At 39.7% G+C, this 19,745-nt stretch overlaps 1 protein-coding gene across 7 annotated transcripts in view; it reads left to right on the plus strand.

The window, feature by feature from the left end:
* The window catches only part of LTBP1 (latent transforming growth factor beta binding protein 1), a 203,741-nt gene that overhangs the window by 127,110 nt on the left and 56,886 nt on the right, over positions 1 to 19,745 (plus strand). For 4 of the 7 annotated variants that reach the window (XM_072856615.1, XM_072856611.1, XM_072856613.1 and 1 more), the window contains 7 exons: positions 1,311 to 1,333; positions 2,335 to 2,437; positions 3,034 to 3,132; positions 5,206 to 5,331; positions 6,491 to 6,616; positions 7,333 to 7,455; positions 12,014 to 12,133. In XM_072856615.1, the coding sequence (XP_072712716.1) occupies positions 1,311 to 1,333; positions 2,335 to 2,437; positions 3,034 to 3,132; positions 5,206 to 5,331; positions 6,491 to 6,616; positions 7,333 to 7,455; positions 12,014 to 12,133 (720 nt within the window). The remainder of the gene's footprint in view (positions 1 to 1,310; positions 1,334 to 2,334; positions 2,438 to 3,033; positions 3,133 to 5,205; positions 5,332 to 6,490; positions 6,617 to 7,332; positions 7,456 to 12,013; positions 12,134 to 19,745) is intronic. The other 3 variants (XM_072856612.1, XM_072856616.1, XM_072856617.1) reach the window with 1 other exon arrangement.

Here is a 19,745-nt window from a genome sequence, read left to right on the forward strand (position 1 = left end):
TAACTGTAGACAAGAAGAAATACATTGCTGAAGAACCCTCTCATGATATTGAGTACTTAATATGTTATTTCCAAGTAGCAGTTATGTATCTGTATGTCAGGCCATTATTAGAAAGAGTTTCAGTCAGCTGACTTTGCAAAATTCTGTGCAGCATCGGTTACTTTCCAGTTAAAACCACTGCTCTAGTTTTGCTTTCAAAAAGAAAATGGAGCTAAACTGAATCTTGAGAGAAAAATAAGCCATTCAAATATACTTACAGACTGTGCTGGATTATATAATCTCACATAAACCTCTGGGCTTTTCTGTGTTACAAACTCGAAAAAAGGGGTGTATCATTTGCTAAAATATTACTTCAGTAATTAGAAAGATTGCCACATTCTAGTAAATCTTAAAACACAGAGAATCTGGAGAAAAAAGGAGTTGTTTTTTTTTTAATAAAAAACTTTAAAAACTATGCTTACTCTAAGTCAGTAATGACGCATACACGTTTGAATTTTATATTCAATTTTTTGATATGTTTGCATTTGTAATTTTTGAGATTTTATTAGAAGTTCTCCTAGTATTGATAATCAGCCTCCATGCTAATACTGAAGAAACTAGAGCAAGAGGATTTATTTATTTATTTATTTAAATCTATCCTGTGGAAAATGTTGATTGTGAAAAGAAAAATATTGTTAGAGTTCTTTACAGAAGCATATAGATTTTCATCAGTAAAAGACAAATTCAAAAAAGGCAAACTGCAAAGGAAAATAAAAACTTACATAAAATGTCTACCTCTCCTTCCCAGAAAAAAGTCACTTTTGTGGAGGAAAAAAAAAAACAAACAAACCACTTTTGCTTCCTTAAAGAAAAGGCAAATTTTAAAACTTGAATTTTTTTTTTACAATAAATTCTTGCAAATTTGTTAATCATTAGTTATATGCCATTATGATATTAATTCACCATTAAAATAATTACAGATGTTAATATTCCTTAGAAGGTATTAAAAAAGTTTAATTAGTGAGTTAACCTGTGAGTTTCTTGGATTTTTTCTAAGGAAACAATTGAGAAACCTATAAGGCAGCTCAATACTGAGTAAATAATTATAAGCATTGGTCAGTGTGTAGAATCTTATTCTGGTTTCAGGTTAGTTTTTACGCTTGCTTCAGGAACATTACTTCAAGTTTGTACTGTTTTGGAATAAGGCTAGAGTTTGAAATTTTTCTGCGATGGCAACAACCACTTTCAAATGTGCTAGTAGTTTTAAGTAGAATGTGTAAGTAAATGTTATTGGAAGACTGATTAATTTTCTTTTTTCTTTCTGGTTTTAGTGGCAACTGCGGCCCCTGATCAGGTAAAACATGATGTCATTTATCTAGGAATTAGAATGCAGACCACGTGTATGAGATGTGATATGACAACTCTGAAAAGGATTTAGGATTTATGAGGAACAAACAACTCACTGTGGACTTACAGTGCAAACCATGAGGCAAAAAGAGCTCATGTTGTTATTATATACAGCAACAGGCAGGTAGTGAGGTACAAGAAAGAGATTACTTTAACCTCTCTTTAGGGCATTGGTGGAGGGTCTAGTACTATATTGTTCTATCCCATTCTGGAGCCTGTATTTTAGAGAGGATATTGAAAAAGGCAGACAGTATGAAGGAGAGCCACAGATACCGACAGCTAGAGAAAATGAGTTGGAGAGAAACAGTATAAACTTTGAGAAGCATTTGTGACACCTGCTTAAGAGACTTGTTGGTTTCCTAGGTTTTTTAGGGTTGCTTGTGTATTCAGTGGAGAAGAGCAAGTGCGTATCTGTGTTCAGTCCCCCATTCTGGAGGTTCCAGGTTCTCTATGCTGAAGATAATGGGATTTGTTAGGAATAACTGCAGCTGTACTTAATTTCATTTTCCTAAAGACTTACAAGCATCTAACACTTCTATGAAAATAAGATGATCAGTGCAATAGCTAAGAGAGAACCTTTCACAGTGGTCAAAGACTTAGACACATATGTGATTGTGTACTTTTGTGTGATGCTGAACTGCAATTAAATACTATTCATAAGCAATTAAAGACCAGAGGATGGGAGAACTATGGAGAAACAAAGGCAAAGATAAAATTAGAAGCTCCATGAAATGGCTGCTTCAAATAAAATCAATGTTAAATTGTATGCCATTGTGTAAACATAATATTCCAGTTCTTTCAGGCTTAAATTGGTGGTAATTAATGATCTGCTATCAAAAGCCACTCGTGAGAATGTTAGCAGTTTCTCAAACCAGCAGTTTGTGGGTTGTTATGATAGCTGAATTAAGAAAATGTTTTCAGAATGTAAATTTTTAATCATTCTTTTAGGAATTAACTTCCCTTGATCAAGAAAAGCAGCCTGATCTAGAGCCTGGGCAGCCTCAGCTTTCTCCTGGAATTTCAACAATTAACCTGCATCCACAGTTTCCAGGTAGCTTGTTCTGACTTGTCTTTTAGTATGAGAGAGTGCTTACAATTCTTCAAAGAACAGGAAGGTAGCAATGGTAACAGAGCTTAATGAAAAATTGATTGCAGCTTCACAAGCAATTTTTCCATGAGCAGAATATGGAAAAAAAAAATCATGGAAGCTGAAGTGGGCAGAATTGAGAGGTTGACATTGGCTGGGTGACTTGTTAGGAGGCAAAGACATATTTTAGGCAAAAGTGATATCCTGGATTACATACATGAGTATTTTAATGTCAGCAGAGTTGAGGCCTTATGCCCCTTTCAAGAGGAAACTTTACTTAGGTGCCCCCGTGTAGATTTATGCATAACTTTTGCTGCAAAAGTTTCACTATTGTGCTTGCTTTCTTTAGCGCCCCAGTTTTTTTCACAAGCAGTAGAATGATGGAAAATGCAATTATACTTTTTTTTTCCTACTCCAGATCTAAGCAGAATAAGCTAATGAAAAGCTCCATAGTGTCTGGCTCACTCAGTATCATGTGTGAATTCTTAAAGGGGGGATTTTTTTTAATGCTTTAAGGGGGTTTTTTTGGATGTGATTGATTTCCATTCCATGTCACACAGTAGTGATTGAGAAAACATCTCCTCCTCTGCCTGTTGAAGTTGCTCCTGAAGTTTCTACTTCAAGTGCAAGTCAAGTAATTGCACCTACTCAAGTTACAGGTATTGTACTTCCTTTTTAGAACTAAAATAAATTAAGAAATGACTGTCAGTTCCTGACACTATAACTTGTTCCATGCTACTTCTGAATTACAATAGTGAAGAGAATATAGCTGTAGAACAGAAAGGAATACTCTGGGGAGAGATAGAAAGTACAGAACAGCACAGCAATGAGGGTGCTGTCAATAGAGCTAGGACTGGACCCTCCCAGGATGTACTTGCCATTTTTGTGCCCACAAATAAATGATAGAAGGAAAAATTAATAACTCCACCTCAGATTACATGATCTGCAACCAAAGTCCAGAACTGAAGACTTCTTGGCTACAAGTCAGGTCTTTAGACAGTCTGCACATGTGTTCATGAAGTATACGTGATCATGTTCTTTGAGGGATGTAGACTTCATGGGAAGTAGATCAGCATGTTCTACAAAAAGCAGATGAGGAGTTATTGTAACATCTATTTTGAAATGTTCTTTTCATGTTTGTGCTTCTTCGTTTTTTGATGTATTAAAGTTGCCTTTTCTACATCCACGTGTCAAGAAGTGAAAATAACAGAAATGCAAGTAATGCTCCTGTCATAGCTGAGACTTGTGTAGGTGATGGCTGTGTCCAAAAGGCATGAAAATTTCACTTGCTGTACATTTGAAAAGAAAAAGGTGAATGTACGTGAGAGCATTACAATGTCACATTGGCTAGTCTCTCGGAATTAACACAGGCTTTGAAGTAATTGCAATATTGTAATTGTAACTGTCAATACTTTACAATGCAATATTGTATATAGTATATGTATATCTAGGCCTACCAAGAGGTTTTCCAGTTTGCATTCACAGGGAGAAATTGTGTATGCTTTAAAAAGTTGAACTCTTCAAAGATGGCTTTCCTTCATGTAGGAATGGATTTTTGAGTTGCACGCAGCATGCATAGGGTCATAGGGTCTAAATCACCCAGTTGTTTGAAGTATGATTCTGTCTGCACTTAAATCCTCCTGAATCTACTCTAAGAGTAGAGAAAGAATCCTGTCTTTCTGTAAGCATTCAGCTGCCTCCTTCAATTACCTATAATCACAGTTTGTCAATCCCATGTGAAAGTTCTACTAATGGTGATTGTCAAACCAGGATTTGCAAGTCAGCTCTGCTGTGATTGTGCCCCTTCTGCCAGCCAGCTCCCTGCTTCTTTATAGGGAGAGGAAGTTACCCTGCTGGGAACTCATGTCAGTTAGAAAAAAATGGTAGTTTTCCATGTTCTGCTGTTTTTTCTTTCCTCAGAAAAAGGAGTGGAACTAGAAATTGCTGTGTGCTATAAACAAATAAATCAATCTGTTGTTCAGCTACAGTTCCAAGTGTGGTTCAGATATTTAAGAGATAGTAAAGTACAAGTGAAGAAAGATTTGTAGGACAAAATGCTAAATTTTATTTAAAAAACTGAATGCAGTTAGAGTTGAGATGTTTTTGAGTGCCTTAATTCTGTACTTTAAGATTTAGTTAAATTTAAATGTAACGTATTTCTAAATAGTCTGGGTAAATGATTCTTCTTTTCAGAACTTTTTCAGGAATTACGATTTCATGTTGCTGTATAACCTTAGTTTAAATTGCAACTAAACACAGTCATTAGTATTTTTTGCAGTTACACATATACTTTGAGAATTTCTAAAAATACTATAAGGGTTTAGCATCCAATGCTGCCCATATTTGAATCTCCTTATCTTACAAAATACATCCAAACCATTAACAGATCAGTATTCTGTAAAAATAATCAGAAACCTACTACAGTTATTTTCTTAACCTTCGATGTAAAGGTTAAATAGTATTAATTTTTGTTTTATATTATCTTCATTTTACTTTATTTTTTATGTACCCATTTATAGATCTTGGATGGTACATGAGAATATGCCATTAGGAAAAGCCTAGGTGGTTTCTAGATTCTCTCAGATAAGGTATCCATTACAGAAACTCAGGACTTACAAACTTGATTTACAGTTGTTTTCAGGCCTGATCTTTTTACTTGGATTACAGAATATTGTACACTTACTGAATTATGTGGGAGAGTTTAACATTAAACTTTTTTTTTGTTTGCTTAGAAATCAACGAATGTACAGTTAATCCTGATATCTGTGGAGCAGGACACTGTGTTAATTTGCCTGTGGGATACACTTGCATCTGCTACGAGGGGTACAAACTTAATGATCAGCAGACAAAGTGCTCTGGTATGAATGGACGCTTTCAAAAATCTGAAATAACCATGCTATGAAATGCTCGAAATGTAGAGTCTGGTCAGGGGAAATATGCTACAGTGCAGTCAGGAGTTGCTTCCTCTACTGAATACTTCCAAACTACACAGAAACTAGTTTTTGTATGTCAAATAAAATTTGCCAGCTAGTCTCTGATACAGCCTTTCAGCCGCTCAGAACTGAACATGAATTTAAATAAATTGAATGAAAGCCTTTCCCATTGTGAGACGAGAGAAAAAGTGATTAGACAGACCATCTCTTTTCGGCTTTATATGGGGTATCTAAACTAGTCAGACTGCTAGGAAGAAATACACTTCTGTTTGGAGAAAGAATGACTGAATTAGTGCTTCTCAGAATGATTTGCCCAGCTACCAGCTCTGCAGCTGGACTAAATCCAGCATGTTGTTAGGTCTTCCTTTCAACCTTCTGCTGAAAAGAGAAAGTATATCATAAGCATCCCAGAACACATTAGGAGATCTGCAAAGTGAGGTCTTCAGCCCTTCAAAGCTAGTACGTTCTGGAACAAGAGGGCTCTGATGAACATGAAGCAGAGCTCAGACTGGCTCTAGATGAGCCATTTCAGATTTGGAAGCAGCTGTATCAGTATCTTTCCTTCTTTCAGAGTATGCTGGTTCCTCTGTAACTTGGATCAGAAAGAGTTTATTATATCAGGTTGCCAGATTATATACTATTTGACTTTTCACGCTAACAAAAGTTCAGTAACTTCACACTGGTGCGCATGCTGTCAGGTGCAACTACAGTATTAAAAAATAATTTATACACATACACAGCCAAATGGCAACATAAAATCCTTCTATTTCATCCAAATTGTGTTAATGTTCCATGCTTGCAGCTTGTGCTCAGCTTGCACTCAAATGTAGTGATTTGAATAGTAATCATTTCGCATTCTTCAGGCCAGTGCAATATTGTTACAGTCTAAGCCAATAAGAGCTTTTTTTCCCAACCAAAACTATTTAATGCATCTTTTTTGCAGCTCTGAGGGAGGAGAAAAAATATACTTCTTCAAATAGTTAATTACAAGATCAGTCTTTTCAAAACCATGGCATAGAATGCACAAAAAGAATCACAACTAAATATGTTATTCTATAGTCTTATGTTTTTATTTCTTTTATAGATATTAATGAGTGTAATCAGGCACCCCATCTCTGTTCCCTTGGACGCTGTGAAAATACAGAAGGAAGTTTCCTATGTATTTGCCAAGCTGGATTCATGGCCAGTGAAGATGGAACCGACTGTGTTGGTAATTACTGGTCTCCTTTATAGAAAATAAAAATATAAAAATGAACCAAGAAACTTATCTAAAACCCCCTAAAGTCCCCTTTTCAGCTTTTTTCCTGGATGTCATTGGTACCGGTCTAATGTCTGGAAGTGTATTTAATTGTGTCTCACCAGGTATTGTGGTGAGGAAAATATTTGAGTAGCTCCTCCTAGTTTTCAAAATTATTATTTGTTGAAAAACAAGAATTTATTCAGTATCATGCTTGTTTAGGAAAATTACCATTTAGTAAAAATACCTTCTGTGGTGGAAAATACAAATATTCAAAACTCTTTCAGTCACTAGCAGCTGTAACAAACCATATTTTTTAAATGTAGCTGCAAACAGCCATGGACTTTGCAGAGCAATATAAACAGCCTGAATTGGCTGTGATCTTCCTCAGGTTAGTGCTGCCTTGGGCACAATACACACGCCGAGACACCCATTGTGTTTGCAACCACAGGGCTGCTCACTGGCCTTCCCCCTACAGCCTGGTGGTTTCTAGATCTCGTTCGCTCTGTGATTACAACCAATGAGGTAAGATGGAACTGCTCAGTAAGAACATCTGTAGGGCTGTGGCTTGCAAGCAGTTTGAAAATCCAAACTTACTTATGTCTAATTAAAGCAGAGTTTAGGGGAGGTGCAAGCTTTCAGTAATCCCATGGTGAAGCAAAGTTTCTCTTAACTTTTTCATCTTGCAGATTTTGATGAATGTTCAAGACCTCATACTTGTGGGGAAGGCTTTTGTATAAATACTGTTGGCTCATACAGATGTGAATACTGTGATAGTGGATACCAAATGAACAGGAGAGGTGAATGTGAAGGTAGGTTTGGACTCTTCGCCAGTAGTAATACAGTAACAGTTGCCAAGCCAAACAACTGCAATAGGAAGAGCCATTTGTTCGCATTGACTGCTGTTTCTGATCTCAACAGAAAACTTTACATCTATTTCTTTATTTTTGAAGAAATCTGGCCATTAGGTGGAAATATTAAAATAACTCAGATTTGTTCATGTTTAACTTAATATTTTTCTACCTGGTATATTTCTTTTAATTCCTTTCAATTTCCATTTGCTATTTGATTTTACATGAAATGTCTTGGCACAGTGGTTTCATATCTCTTTGTGTTCAGAGTTCCCTTTCCCCATCCCACTCTGTGCATATTTCCATGGGTGATTTCTCTAGCTTAACCTTACTGGTGGATTTCTCTCACAACTACTTTCTTCATTTAATTTGACTTCAGATCATTTAACTTCCCCCTGCACGCCAGCTGAAAATGGCAGAACATTCAAAAGGACATTGCTTGTTTTATCTACAGTATGTCCTGGATGATGAAGTGAAGTTACCATTTATTCATATCACAAAAACAATGCCAAATGTTACCGCTGTTTGGAATGATTAACATTGTCTGCTGTTCAAGGGAGGTTTAGCACTGTGGCTTGAGCTGCAAAGGGAGAATTCTCAGAGGGTGCAATCTTAAACAAGAAACCTTTTTGAATGCTCTCCAGTCTTTTCAGTTATTTGATGTCTGGAACCACAATTCAATTCCTATTATTTAGCTTTAAGACACTGCAGAGGAGTTCCCCCACTATGGACAGAACCATCTTGGGACAGCTATTTTAACAGCTCTTGCCATGGAATCTATAACTTCATTGTTAGTCATTTCCTGCATACTTTACCAAGTTTCTGTTTAAAAAAAAAATTCGATAATTTTTCCTGTATTATAACAGGTAGCAAATAAGTTGACTTTTTTAAAATTTGAAGATATATTATCTAGCAGGTATTTCATGTTCCAGGAAATCCTAGGACATCTGACCTTCAAAATGTCACATTATTTTTCAGTGTGATATTTTTGCCTTCTTGCTGTTCTTTCTTTTTTCATTTTCAACTTGAATTGTGAAGTAAAAACCACAAGCAGCCATTTCATTTTAAACATAGTTTTGTTCATGCTTTAGTCTAAGTTACTTAAGACAGAATAAAATTGCTAACATGTTAGGTTGCCTAGCAAATAAGCAACTTAAAGCTGCTGTGGATATATTTGCTGCTCTGAGCATTGCTAAAGGATACCTCTTTCTATTCAGGCTTTTTTTTTTAATAAATTTTTTAAAATAAATTTGTAAGAGTGGAGTTTCACGCACACCACTCTTACAACTACTTTTTCCAGATCTTCTCTGTCATTAGGGAATCTGTGATTAAAATAGGCTAGAAATCAGAATATCACAGTGTGTCAAATTTCTTATTAGCTTGTATTTTAAGTAGTGTGGTGGTAGTCCTCTATCATTTAACTTAACAATATGTGATTTCTGAAACCAAATTCTCTGTTGAAAGTTATTTAAGGTTGCTTAAGGGAAAAACCCTCCTGCACTAAATACATCAAACCAAGGAAATGACACATTCAGGGAATCATTTCACCATGCCATTACACCTACACGTTACAGTTACCCTGACAGATTCCAGATTCCACAAATAACTCCTTTCTACCTCCTCCACACTTCAAATATAAAGGCAAGAATCCTCAAAGCTGCACACGATACACACAGTTCACTTATACTTCCTCTACCCATCTTTATTCTGCCTTCAAGCTATACTCACGCAAGCTCTGTCGTGGGTCTAGCCCAAGAGTGCACATATGTTGTTGTTGTAGAGTCTATTGTTTATGTAGAACAGTGTTATAGGCATAGCTGAACATCATTGCATATGATTAAGTATTCCTATAAAATCTTCTTGTGATTTCTTTAAGCTTTGCAGCATTTAGACTTTATTTTGACTGAAAATTTCTGTACCAAATATATCATTCATGTTGTGTGTTTTGAGGGCAGATACAGTCCAGGCAGTTCGGAGAACAGTTTTCAGCAGAAGTGGATTTTTTTGTTAATTAAATTTAAAAAAAAATAAATCTCACAGCAGTTTGAGAAACATTTGCAGATCTGCCTTGTAGCGTCTGAAGAGGCCTGTTGCTTTTTCTATGAGGAAGTACTCTTAGCTGGACAATCATGGTTCTATGAAAAATTGTGATTTGCCCACATCCAGTGAGTTGTTCGGAGCTGCGATGTTCAATTCTCTGAACGTTGGAGCATTGTCCAGTTAAATTACAAGTGCTGGAGGCTACGTTCCTTCTATGAGCTTGTTCCCAAAAATAGGAGTAAATTGCCTCCCTACTATCTGTGCTGGAGTAGCAGTCCTTAATTGCAGAAGACACAACCGCTAGGCTTGGGGCAGGGAAGGGACAGGAGGTTAGGAAGCTGGGTTTAGAGGTGACTTTGATTTCATTAGTTCTGTGCACCGTATGAAGCAAGTATTTGATAAGAAAGATTATAATTATTGTGTAATTAAAGACCATATTATAAAATGATACTCAAGTATGGGAGCAGACTGGAATGGGGCTGCCCACACAGTTTTAATTCCAACATCTTTTGATGATTGGTCACTTGACAGCAACTTGTCTTTGAATGTCATTTTTGTATGCAGTCTCTTTTAGACTGCATGTATTGCATGTATTGTGGGTTTCTTTGGTGCAGGATAAGAAGTTCTTGGTAGATGCTCAGAGTCTGGACATGAGATTGTGGTGGGTTGACCCTGGCTGGACACCAGGTGCCCACCAAAGCCACTCTATCACTCCCCTGCTCATCTGGACAGGGGAGAGAAAATATAATGAAAGGCTTGTGGGTTGAGATAAGGACAGGGAGATCACTCAGCAATTACCATCACAGGCAAAACAGACTCAACTTGGGGAAATTAGTTTAATTTATTACCAATCAAATCAGAGTAGGGCAATGGGAAATAAAACCAAATCTTAAAACACCTTCCCCCATCCCTCCCTTCTTCCCGGGCTTAACGCTACTCCTGACTTTCTCTACCTCTTCCCCCCGAGCGGTGCAGGGGGACGGGGAGTAGGGTTTGTGCTCAGTTCATCACACATTGTTTCTGCTGCTCCTTCCTCCTCAGGGGGAGGACTCCTCACACTTTTCCCCTGCTCCAGTGTGGGGTCCCTCCCATGGGAGACAATTCTCCGTGACTTCTCCAAGTGAGTCCTTCCCACAGGCTGCAGTTCTTCATGAACTGCTCCAGGATGGGTCCTTTCCACGGGGTGCAGTCCTTCAGGAACAGACTGTTCCACTGTGGGTCCCCCACAGGGTCACAAGTCCTGCCAGCAAACCTGCTCCAGTGTGGGCTCCTCTCACCATGGGTCCACAGGTCCTGCCAGGAGCCTGCTCCAGCGCCAGCTTCCCACGGAGCTTCCCTCCTTTTCAGGTGCATCCACCTGCTCTGGTGTGGGGTCCTCCACGGGCTGCAGGTGGATATCTGCTCCACCGTTAACCTCCACGGGCTGCAGGGGGACAGCCTGCCTCACCGTGGTCTTCACCACGGGCTGCAGGGGAGTCTCTGCTCCGGCGCCTGGAGCACCTCCTCCCTCTCCTTCTTCACTGACCTTTGTGTCTGCAGATTTGTTTCTCACATACTCTCACCCCTCTCTCCTGGCTGCAATTGCACAGGGGTTTTTTTCCCCTTCTGAAATATGCTATCACAGAGGCGCTATCACCATTGCTGATTGGCTCAGCCTTGGCCAGCGGCGAGTCCATCTTGGAGCCAGCTGGCATTGGCTCTGTTGGACATAGGGGAAGCTTCTAGCAGCTTGTCACAGAATACACCCCTGTAGCCCCCCTGCTACCAAAACCTTGCCACACAAACCCAATACATGTGTTTTTCAGGACCTATCTCTTGTTTTGTCATGGGCAACCTAGGACCTCTCCTGATGCAACAAGTCTTTCTATCACCCTAAACATCGCCAGCCTCAGTGATGTGTGTGTTGCTTGTGCCTTCTTTCAGACATAATTAACTCCCTACTCCTGTAAACGTCTTTGATTACCATTCACACAATTACGTTTATAGTCCACGTAATACTTATGTGCTGCATAACTCTAGGACACTGGGGAATACCAAATTCCTCTTTGCTTTGAGAAGCCAGAGTTACAATTTTGTTGTTGTTGCAAAGCACTCCCAAATTCTCTTGAGACTGACTATGGGAAGAACCTCAGGACACTTCAATATGGCAAAGGGGTGACATAAGCAAAGTTATTCTTACCTATCTAAGCCAGAAGTCTGATCTCCTTTATGTTATGGAGGGCCTACCAAAGATTTGTAGTATAACAGAAAATTCAGATTCAGTTGCACGTACTATGACCTAATTTATTTCTCAGAGATGCCCCTTCACTGGTACAAATCTGTGTGAACTTGTACCTTCCTGGGTCTGTAACAGATAAAGTATGCAACTCTTTAAATGTATTAGTATAACATGAGCACAGTCAGAATAACCGGATTAGTTTATTGTTCAGTGTTTTGTTATGGCTTTGACTGGTATTTCCTTTTATCTTCTCTTTTGAAGACATTGATGAATGCCTGACTCCAACTACTTGTCCAGACGCACAGTGCATTAATGCTCCTGGCTCTTACCAGTGCATTCCTTGCAGAGTGGGATTCAGAGGCTGGAATGGACAGTGCCATGGTACGTTCAGTACTCTTTGTATCTCCGGTTATAGTTCTTGTTCCAAGATGCTGTATTTCCTATGCCATCAGTGTTACAACCTGATGACAGCACTGTGCCCTGGGTCCCCATTTCATTCAATAATAATTGAAATTATGAGATTTTTGAAATTACTTTATGTTCTCAGACACGGTATATATGAGGAAGTCATGTTTTAGTGGAGATAAATGAATATTGAATCTAGACTGCAAACAATACAATTATAATTACAAAACAAAATTCTTGAAATAAAAAATATGGAACTGAAAGGGATGTATTACCAGTGAAATGCTAGTAGGCCATTGTTTGGAGGTATTAACAAAGGGAAAAAACATGAGAATGCTAACACATCGGCGTGACTGGCAGGCTTTACAATAGGATATGGGAGTTTGCTCACAAAGCATATTAATAAAACTTCTTCATTTCTGTACTTCCAGCAAAACATTCAGCACATCTTAAAACAGCTTGTCTCACTTTAGGTTAGGTATTTAGGACAGATTCCTCACATTATTGTTTTGTTGATTTGTTTTTAACTGTTAGATTTAAATTTTTTTCCAAGTCAGTTTTGGCTATTTGAGATACAGGTAAGAAAGACCAAATTAATCCATTGTGCAAAAAGAAATAATCTTTTGCAGTTTTGAGTGCCATTTCCTGGGGCACTACCAGAAACTTAAACTTGATCTCAGTTGCGAAGGGTCTGCTCTCTGTTGTGAATCCTCCTGTCCACTCTGTGTGTAACGTATGCCCTATAATTTGTGATGGTTGGAGTAACCAGGTTACCTAAACATAGTTGTATAATAACCTACATTGGAGGTGTTTGCATTATTGTTGTAGGTCAGATTGGCAGTGTACTTCCATAGCTTATTTCTTAATTGCTCCCAATTGCTGTGATTTGGTTCAGTTCATGAAGGTGGGCATCTACTGTGCTCCAGCTGCAAATGGGCTTTTGATGTGGAGCAAGACTAGAGCCAGGTTACAGTGAAGTACCTGAAAAATGTATGGTGTAGCTGTTGGAGCCTCACCACTGGTTTTGCTGTACAGATGATACCTTTTTCAACCACCCTATTTTCTAATGAAGGCATATTATTTCTGTCTGAACATCTGCCTGTTACAATTTATCAGCATGTTATAGCCACATTATTTGGTCTTGTCATTTGACGTGTTGTGGAGGAATGTATTTCTCAGGTAATTTCATGGATTTTAACAGAGTTGTAACAAGCTATGGAATGTTTACAGCAAACTGATGTGGTTCACTTAGCACATGGTCATGTTCATCTTTGTTTTGTTCCTTCCCACCTGCCTGGATTCGTGCTGCCGTTGCAAAGAATGTGGCACATGCACTCTTAAGAAAGGTTTCCTCTTATTTAATTCCTTATTTGGAAAATGTGAAGTTGATTTAATTTTGCATTCTTTCATGATATTGAGGTTGATTCCTGTCAATTCCTTTCAATATTTCTTTCAATTCCTTTCCAGTTTCTTTCCTTTCCTTTCTTTTCTTTCAATTCCTTTCCAGTTTCTTTCAGTTCTTTTCCAATCAATATTCCTTTCAATTCCTTTCACTATTCCTTTCAATATTTATGAAAATAGCCTGGTTGAAAATGCCATGACATAACTTTCACTTGTTTCGTTCTTGCTAACCAGGTAAGTAGGAATAGAACGAGAGAAAAGAAGTCACTGCTCTGCTCAGATTTACAAATGAAACTAAGTCATGTCAGGGTTAAGTCTTGGTTCCAAGTTGCTGATACTTTTTTTCCTTGTATTAGTGCATGTAGTTTCCCTTTTTCCTTTGTTTTATGAAATGTTCTAAGCCTAGACATCTCACATCATTAGTGATGTGATCAGTCTTCACTTTCTGTTTATCCTAGACTTACATCATGTTGGAAATGAGCCATACACATTTTAGAAAATGTAATGCAGACAGAGTTTGTCTTAAATCTGTAGCTTTGCAATGTGGTACAATTTAGATACACTGGAAAGGAAAATATTTCCCAAGTTATCTAAGAAGGGTATTTAAGTCCATTGTTCCATGAATTAATTTGTTTCTGCTGTTAGTTTAGGTCAGTTGCAGCTCTGCTAGTTTTCCCCAGTGCTGTTTTCCGTAATTTTTTTTACCTTGGCTCATTCTTCTGCCTGTACTTGATGCCCTAGAAAGTCTAGTGTAACAATTCTACAGTTCTTTGATGCTATTGATATGGTAATCTTCCAGGATTTAAAGCCAGGAACATAGCTACTTTTGTTTAATAAAGGCAAGTCAATCGGTTCACTTATGTGGAATAGATTTAACTGCAGTTTAGGTGGGAATATCCGATGTGAGATGCATATTAGAAGAAATTAAAAATGGCACCTGCACACCCTGCCACCTCATTGTCTTGAAATTGCTACTGTCCCAGGTCCCTCAGTGCATTTGTGTCATACAGGGACTTTTTTTTTTTTAAAGCTTACTTGTAATCACGGGGTTTTTTTAATCTTTCTCTCTCCACATTTGCACATTCAAATAAAGTGATATATCATTATATAGAATGACAATAAAATAGTATGTGAATCTAGAGCACGCTTCTGTGTATTGACAAATAAATGAAAAAAATTAGGTTGACAAAACTTTCTAGACCTCTTCATCCTCATGGTTATCAATGTGGTGGATTTTGCAGCTATGTTGTTAACTAACAATATTCAGCTTGTACAGCATTAGGGACCCCATCAGAAAATTTCAAAACTGATACAGAGGTCAGAAGAGCTGATCCATATACCTCTAGCCCTACTGTAGGGAGCTTCAATAGAATCAGTTACAGCTCTGGACTTCATCTCAGAAGATTTAGGTTCTGTTCCTGGCTTTTCTGCTGGCTTTATGGGAAAGTCTCTTGATCTTCAAGTCCCATCCAAATATCAGAAATAATATTGCAGGCTTCATTTTCAAGTAGCTTGGAGATAAGTAGATGAAAAATCTATAAGAAGCAATTTGTTATTCAGTTGGAAATTCGCGTGCCTGAAATTAGGTTCTCTGTGTTTTAACAAATTCTTGAATTTGAGCATTGATCATATACATTGAGAGGAAAGGTTGTGTTTTGTTGAGTGAGCATATTTTGCAATAGTAGGGATCTGAGAAATTAGTCTTGCAGAAGGGTGTAAGTAGTATTGCCTACTGAACTGCCATAGCAGAGCACCTGTGTATCTGTGCTGTCATCTCTCAGGAGGATGCCACTTCGTGTTCTTGGCCAGGCTGCAACAGGCCATCCTACTTACATTGTTAGAGGCTCAAGTGAGGAAACAAGAATTGTAGGTCATTTGAAATATGGACAGTAATGGTGATTTCATTTGTATCTGGGGAGAGATGGGCTTTGTCAAAGTCAGATTGTACAGGAACTTGTAAAGAGCCAAGAATGATAAATATATATGAGGAAAATAATTACTGCAGATATTCACAATAGGTAATAATCATAGAAGCATAGAATGCTTTGGATTGGAAGGGACCTTTACAGATCATCTAGTCCAGCCCCCCTGCAAGAGCAGGGACATCTTTAAATAGATCAGGTTGCTCAGAGCCCCATCCAACCTGACCTTGAATGTTTCCAGGGATGGGGCCTCCACTACCTCTCTGGGCAACCTGTTCCAGTGCCTCACCACCTTCATTGTAAAAAATTTCTTTCTTAAATCCAGTCTTAAATCTGCCCTTCCTTAGTTTAAAACCATTGCTCCTTGTCCTGTCACAACAGGCCTTGCTAAAAAGTCTGTCCCCGTCTTTCCTATAGGCCCCCTTTAAGTACTGGAAGGTGCTATAAGGTCTTGCCGCAGCCTTCCCTTCTCCAGGCTGAACAACCCCAACTCTCTCAGCCTGTCCTCGTAGGAGAGGTGCTCCAGCCCTCGGATCATTTTCATGGCCCTCCTCTGGACCCGCTCCAACAGCTCCATGTCCTTCTTGTGCTGAGGGCTCCAGAGCTGGACACAGTACTCAAGTGGCGGTCTCACCAGAGCAGAGTAGAGGGGCAGAATCACCTCCCTCGACCTGCTGACCACGCTTCTTTTGATGCAGCCCAGGATACAGTTGGCCTTCTGGGCTTTGAGCACACGTTGGCTCGTGTCCAGCTTTTTGTCCATCATTACCCCCAAGTCCTTTTCCACAGGGCTGCTCTCGATCACATCATCCCCCAGCCTGTATTGAAACCGAGGATTGCCCTGACCAAGGTGTAGGACCCTGCACTTGGCCTTGTTGAACCTCATGACATTCACACAGGCCCACTTCTCCAGCTTGTCCAGGTCCCTCTGGATGGCATCCCGTCCTTCTGGCATGTCAACTTTACCACTCAGCTTGGGTCATCTGCAAACTTGCTGAGGGTGCACTCGATCTCGCTGTCAATGTCATTGATGAAAATATTGAACAACACTGGTCCCAGTATGGACCCCTGAGGGACACCACTGGTCACTGATCTCCATCTGGACATTGAGCCATTGACCGCTACCCTCTGGATGTGACCATCCACCCAAGTCCTTATCCACTGAACAGTCCACCCATTAAATCCGTATATTTCCAATTTAGAGAGGAGGATGTTGTGGGGGACCATGTCAAAGGCTTTACAGAAGTCCAGATAGATGACATCCATTGCTTTTCCCTTGTCCACTGATGTGGTAATTCCATTGTAGAAAGCCACTAGGTTGGTCAGGCAGGAATTGCCCTTAGTAAAGCCATGCTGGCTGTCTCGAATCACCTCCCTGTCCTCCATGTGCTCTAGCATAGCTTCTAGGAGGATCTGTTCCGTGATCTTCCCAGGCACAGAGGTGAGGCTGACAGGTCGGTAGTTCCCAGGGTCATTCTTTCTACCCTTTTTAAAGATGGGCACAATGTTTCCCTTCTTCCAGTCACTAGGGACTCCACTTGACTGCCATGACTTTTCAAATATCATGGAGAGTGGCTTGGCAGCTACATCAGCCAATTCCCTCAGGACTCTGGGATGCATCTCATCAGGACCCATAGACTTATATATGTTCAGGTTCCTCAGGTGGTCATGAACCTGATCTTCCCTTACAGTGGAAGGGGCTTTACCCCCTTGGTCCCCAACATGTTGTCCATTGACTCAGGAGGTGTGAGGAGAGCGGTTGCCAGGGAAGACTGAAGCAAAAAAGTTGTTGAGTACCTCAGCCTTCTCCTCCTCTGTTGATACTAGGTCACTGTTCTTGTTCATCAGTGGAGGTATGCTTTCTTTAACTTTCCTTTTCTGGTTGATATACCTGTAGAAGCCCTTCTCGTTATTCTTTGCATCCCTTGCCAAGTTCAGCTCCAGCTGCGCCTTGGCCTTCCTGACCCCATCCCTACACAAGTGGGCAGCGTCCCTATACTCTTCCCAGGTTACGTGTCCCTGCTTCCACTGCCTGTGCAGTTCCCTCTCGCTCTTTAGTTTGACCAGCATGTCTCGATTCAGCCATGCTGGTCTCTTCCTTGCCTGATTTCCTACATCTGGGGACTGAGAGCTCTTGCGCTTTATGGAAAGCATCCTTAAAGATCTGCCAGCTCTGTTCTGCTCCCCTGTCCCTGAGGACCGTTTCCCAGGGGGTCCTACTGACTAACTCCTTGAAGAGCTGGAAGTTTGCTTTCCTAAAATTTAGGGTCCTGACTATACTCCTCGCCTGTCCCATATCCCTCACGACTGTGAACTCCACCAATGCATGATCACTGCAGCCTAGGCTACCTCCAATCTTGATGTCACTGATGAGCTCACTTGCATTGGTGACCATCAGGTCCAGTATTGCATCCCCTTGGGGAGGGGTGTCTGTTATCAGGGTTAAGAAGTTATCCTCAATGCACTCCAGGAGCCTCTTGGATTGCCTGCATCTCACTGTGCTACTTTTCCAGCAGATGTCAGGGTGGTTGAAGTCCCCCAGTAGGACAAGAGCTTGCGAGCGTGAAGCCTCCTGTAGCTGGAGGAAGAAGGCTTCATCAGTAGGCTCTCCTTTATCAGGTGGCCTGTAGTAGACACCAACCACAAGGTTCCCTTTGTTGTCTCGGTCTCTAATTCTTACCCATAAGCTTTCGACCTGCTTGTGGCTATTCTTCAGGGACAGCTCTGCACACTCTCCATTTCTTGATATAGAGGGCAACACCTCCTCCCCTCCTTCCCTGCCTGTCCCTTCTGAATAGCCTGTAGCCATTGATAGCCACACTCCAGTCATGGGATTCGTCCCACCAGGTTTCAGTAATGGCAATCAGGTCATAGCTTTCTAGCAGCATGGTAGATTCCAGCTCCTCCTGTTTGTTGCCCATGCTGCATGCATTTGTGTAGAGACACTTCATCTGGGCTAATAAGAGCTATGACAATGATTTAAAGACCTCTAATCTTTATCCAGCTCTCCCTGTGCTACAGCTACCTAAATAGCTCAAGTGCCTCAAATAATCAGTAGTTTTACTCTTTTACGGTGTCAGATTTTGTGTGCTTTGTGGTGGCAAAAGACAGGATAATTTGGAGTAATATGATTTCGGGCACAAAAAAGCAAATAAGGTGTAATTCTTTTTCTGCATCAGTGAAGCTAAAAAATACAGCTTTTTCCATACAAACAGGGATACCTGCTTGTGTTAACTACATCCCCAAAATAAATAAATAAAATCTGAAAATTTACCTTTCATTTTTTTAAGTGGAAACCACTACTAGGAAAAAGACAATATTGATTATTTTAGAATACTGAATTAATTCTGTCTGGGTTTATAACAAAAGATGTTATTTATTTATATGTTTGCTTTTTTCTTTGTTGATTTATACAAATTGCATTCAGAAGGAAGTCTTGAAAATGATTCTTTAGTAACATAGCAATTTTCATGTTGGCTAAAGAGAGCGGCCCATCTAGTTAATACCCTTCTTTCAGAGAATGATGAAAGTAGGTGTCTATGGGATAGCTTATAGAAAAAAGGTTTCTTTCAAGTCCTCCTGTAAATAAAGGATGGCTTGTAACCAGGAAGAGATTTTGCTTCTAAAACTTCTGTTATAAAGGCATAATTCAGTGGAGTTCCTTGTTGCCTATATAGAGTAGCCTTACAAAGGGACCTGTGTGAAGTACAGAGATCCCCTTGAAATTCCTCAGGTGTCAGCTAAGTCCTTGTAGAACCTGCCTCCTTCAAGTCCATTTGAAAAATGTCATCTGTGAAGGTCTCGCATGTACATGTGTTTCATATAGAGTCTTTAGTTATACACTGGAGAACTCCTCTAAATCCTGCGCATTAATCGACCTAGCTTTAAACAGCAAAAACTCAAGAGCATAAATGTGGTTGAGGTCTGTTCTAGCTTCCTGAGAGGACCTGCCTGTTCCCTCACATCCATAGGTAAGCTCCAGGTAAACAAGCAGAGGCAGCAGGTTGGGGGATTCTGACCAGAGCACATGATTAAAAATGGTTTCAGAGAGAAAGCTTCTGACACAGCCTTGCCAGCCTGAGCTGTGTCTGCTTTTCTGGACTGTTCCTTGTGATAGCAGAAGGATTAGGGATAATGGTTACATGGTATTGGCAGCTGCTAGTGCTTTTATCACAGGTACATATCCTAAGAGTAAATCTGTGTAATGCAAGAATGAACATGCCAGCACTTGCTGACCTCTTCTCTATACTAAAGCTGCACTGGTT

Source organism: Ciconia boyciana, chromosome 3, assembly GCF_034638445.1.
Source record: "Ciconia boyciana chromosome 3, ASM3463844v1, whole genome shotgun sequence".
In the NCBI taxonomy this organism is placed as follows: domain Eukaryota; kingdom Metazoa; phylum Chordata; class Aves; order Ciconiiformes; family Ciconiidae; genus Ciconia; species Ciconia boyciana.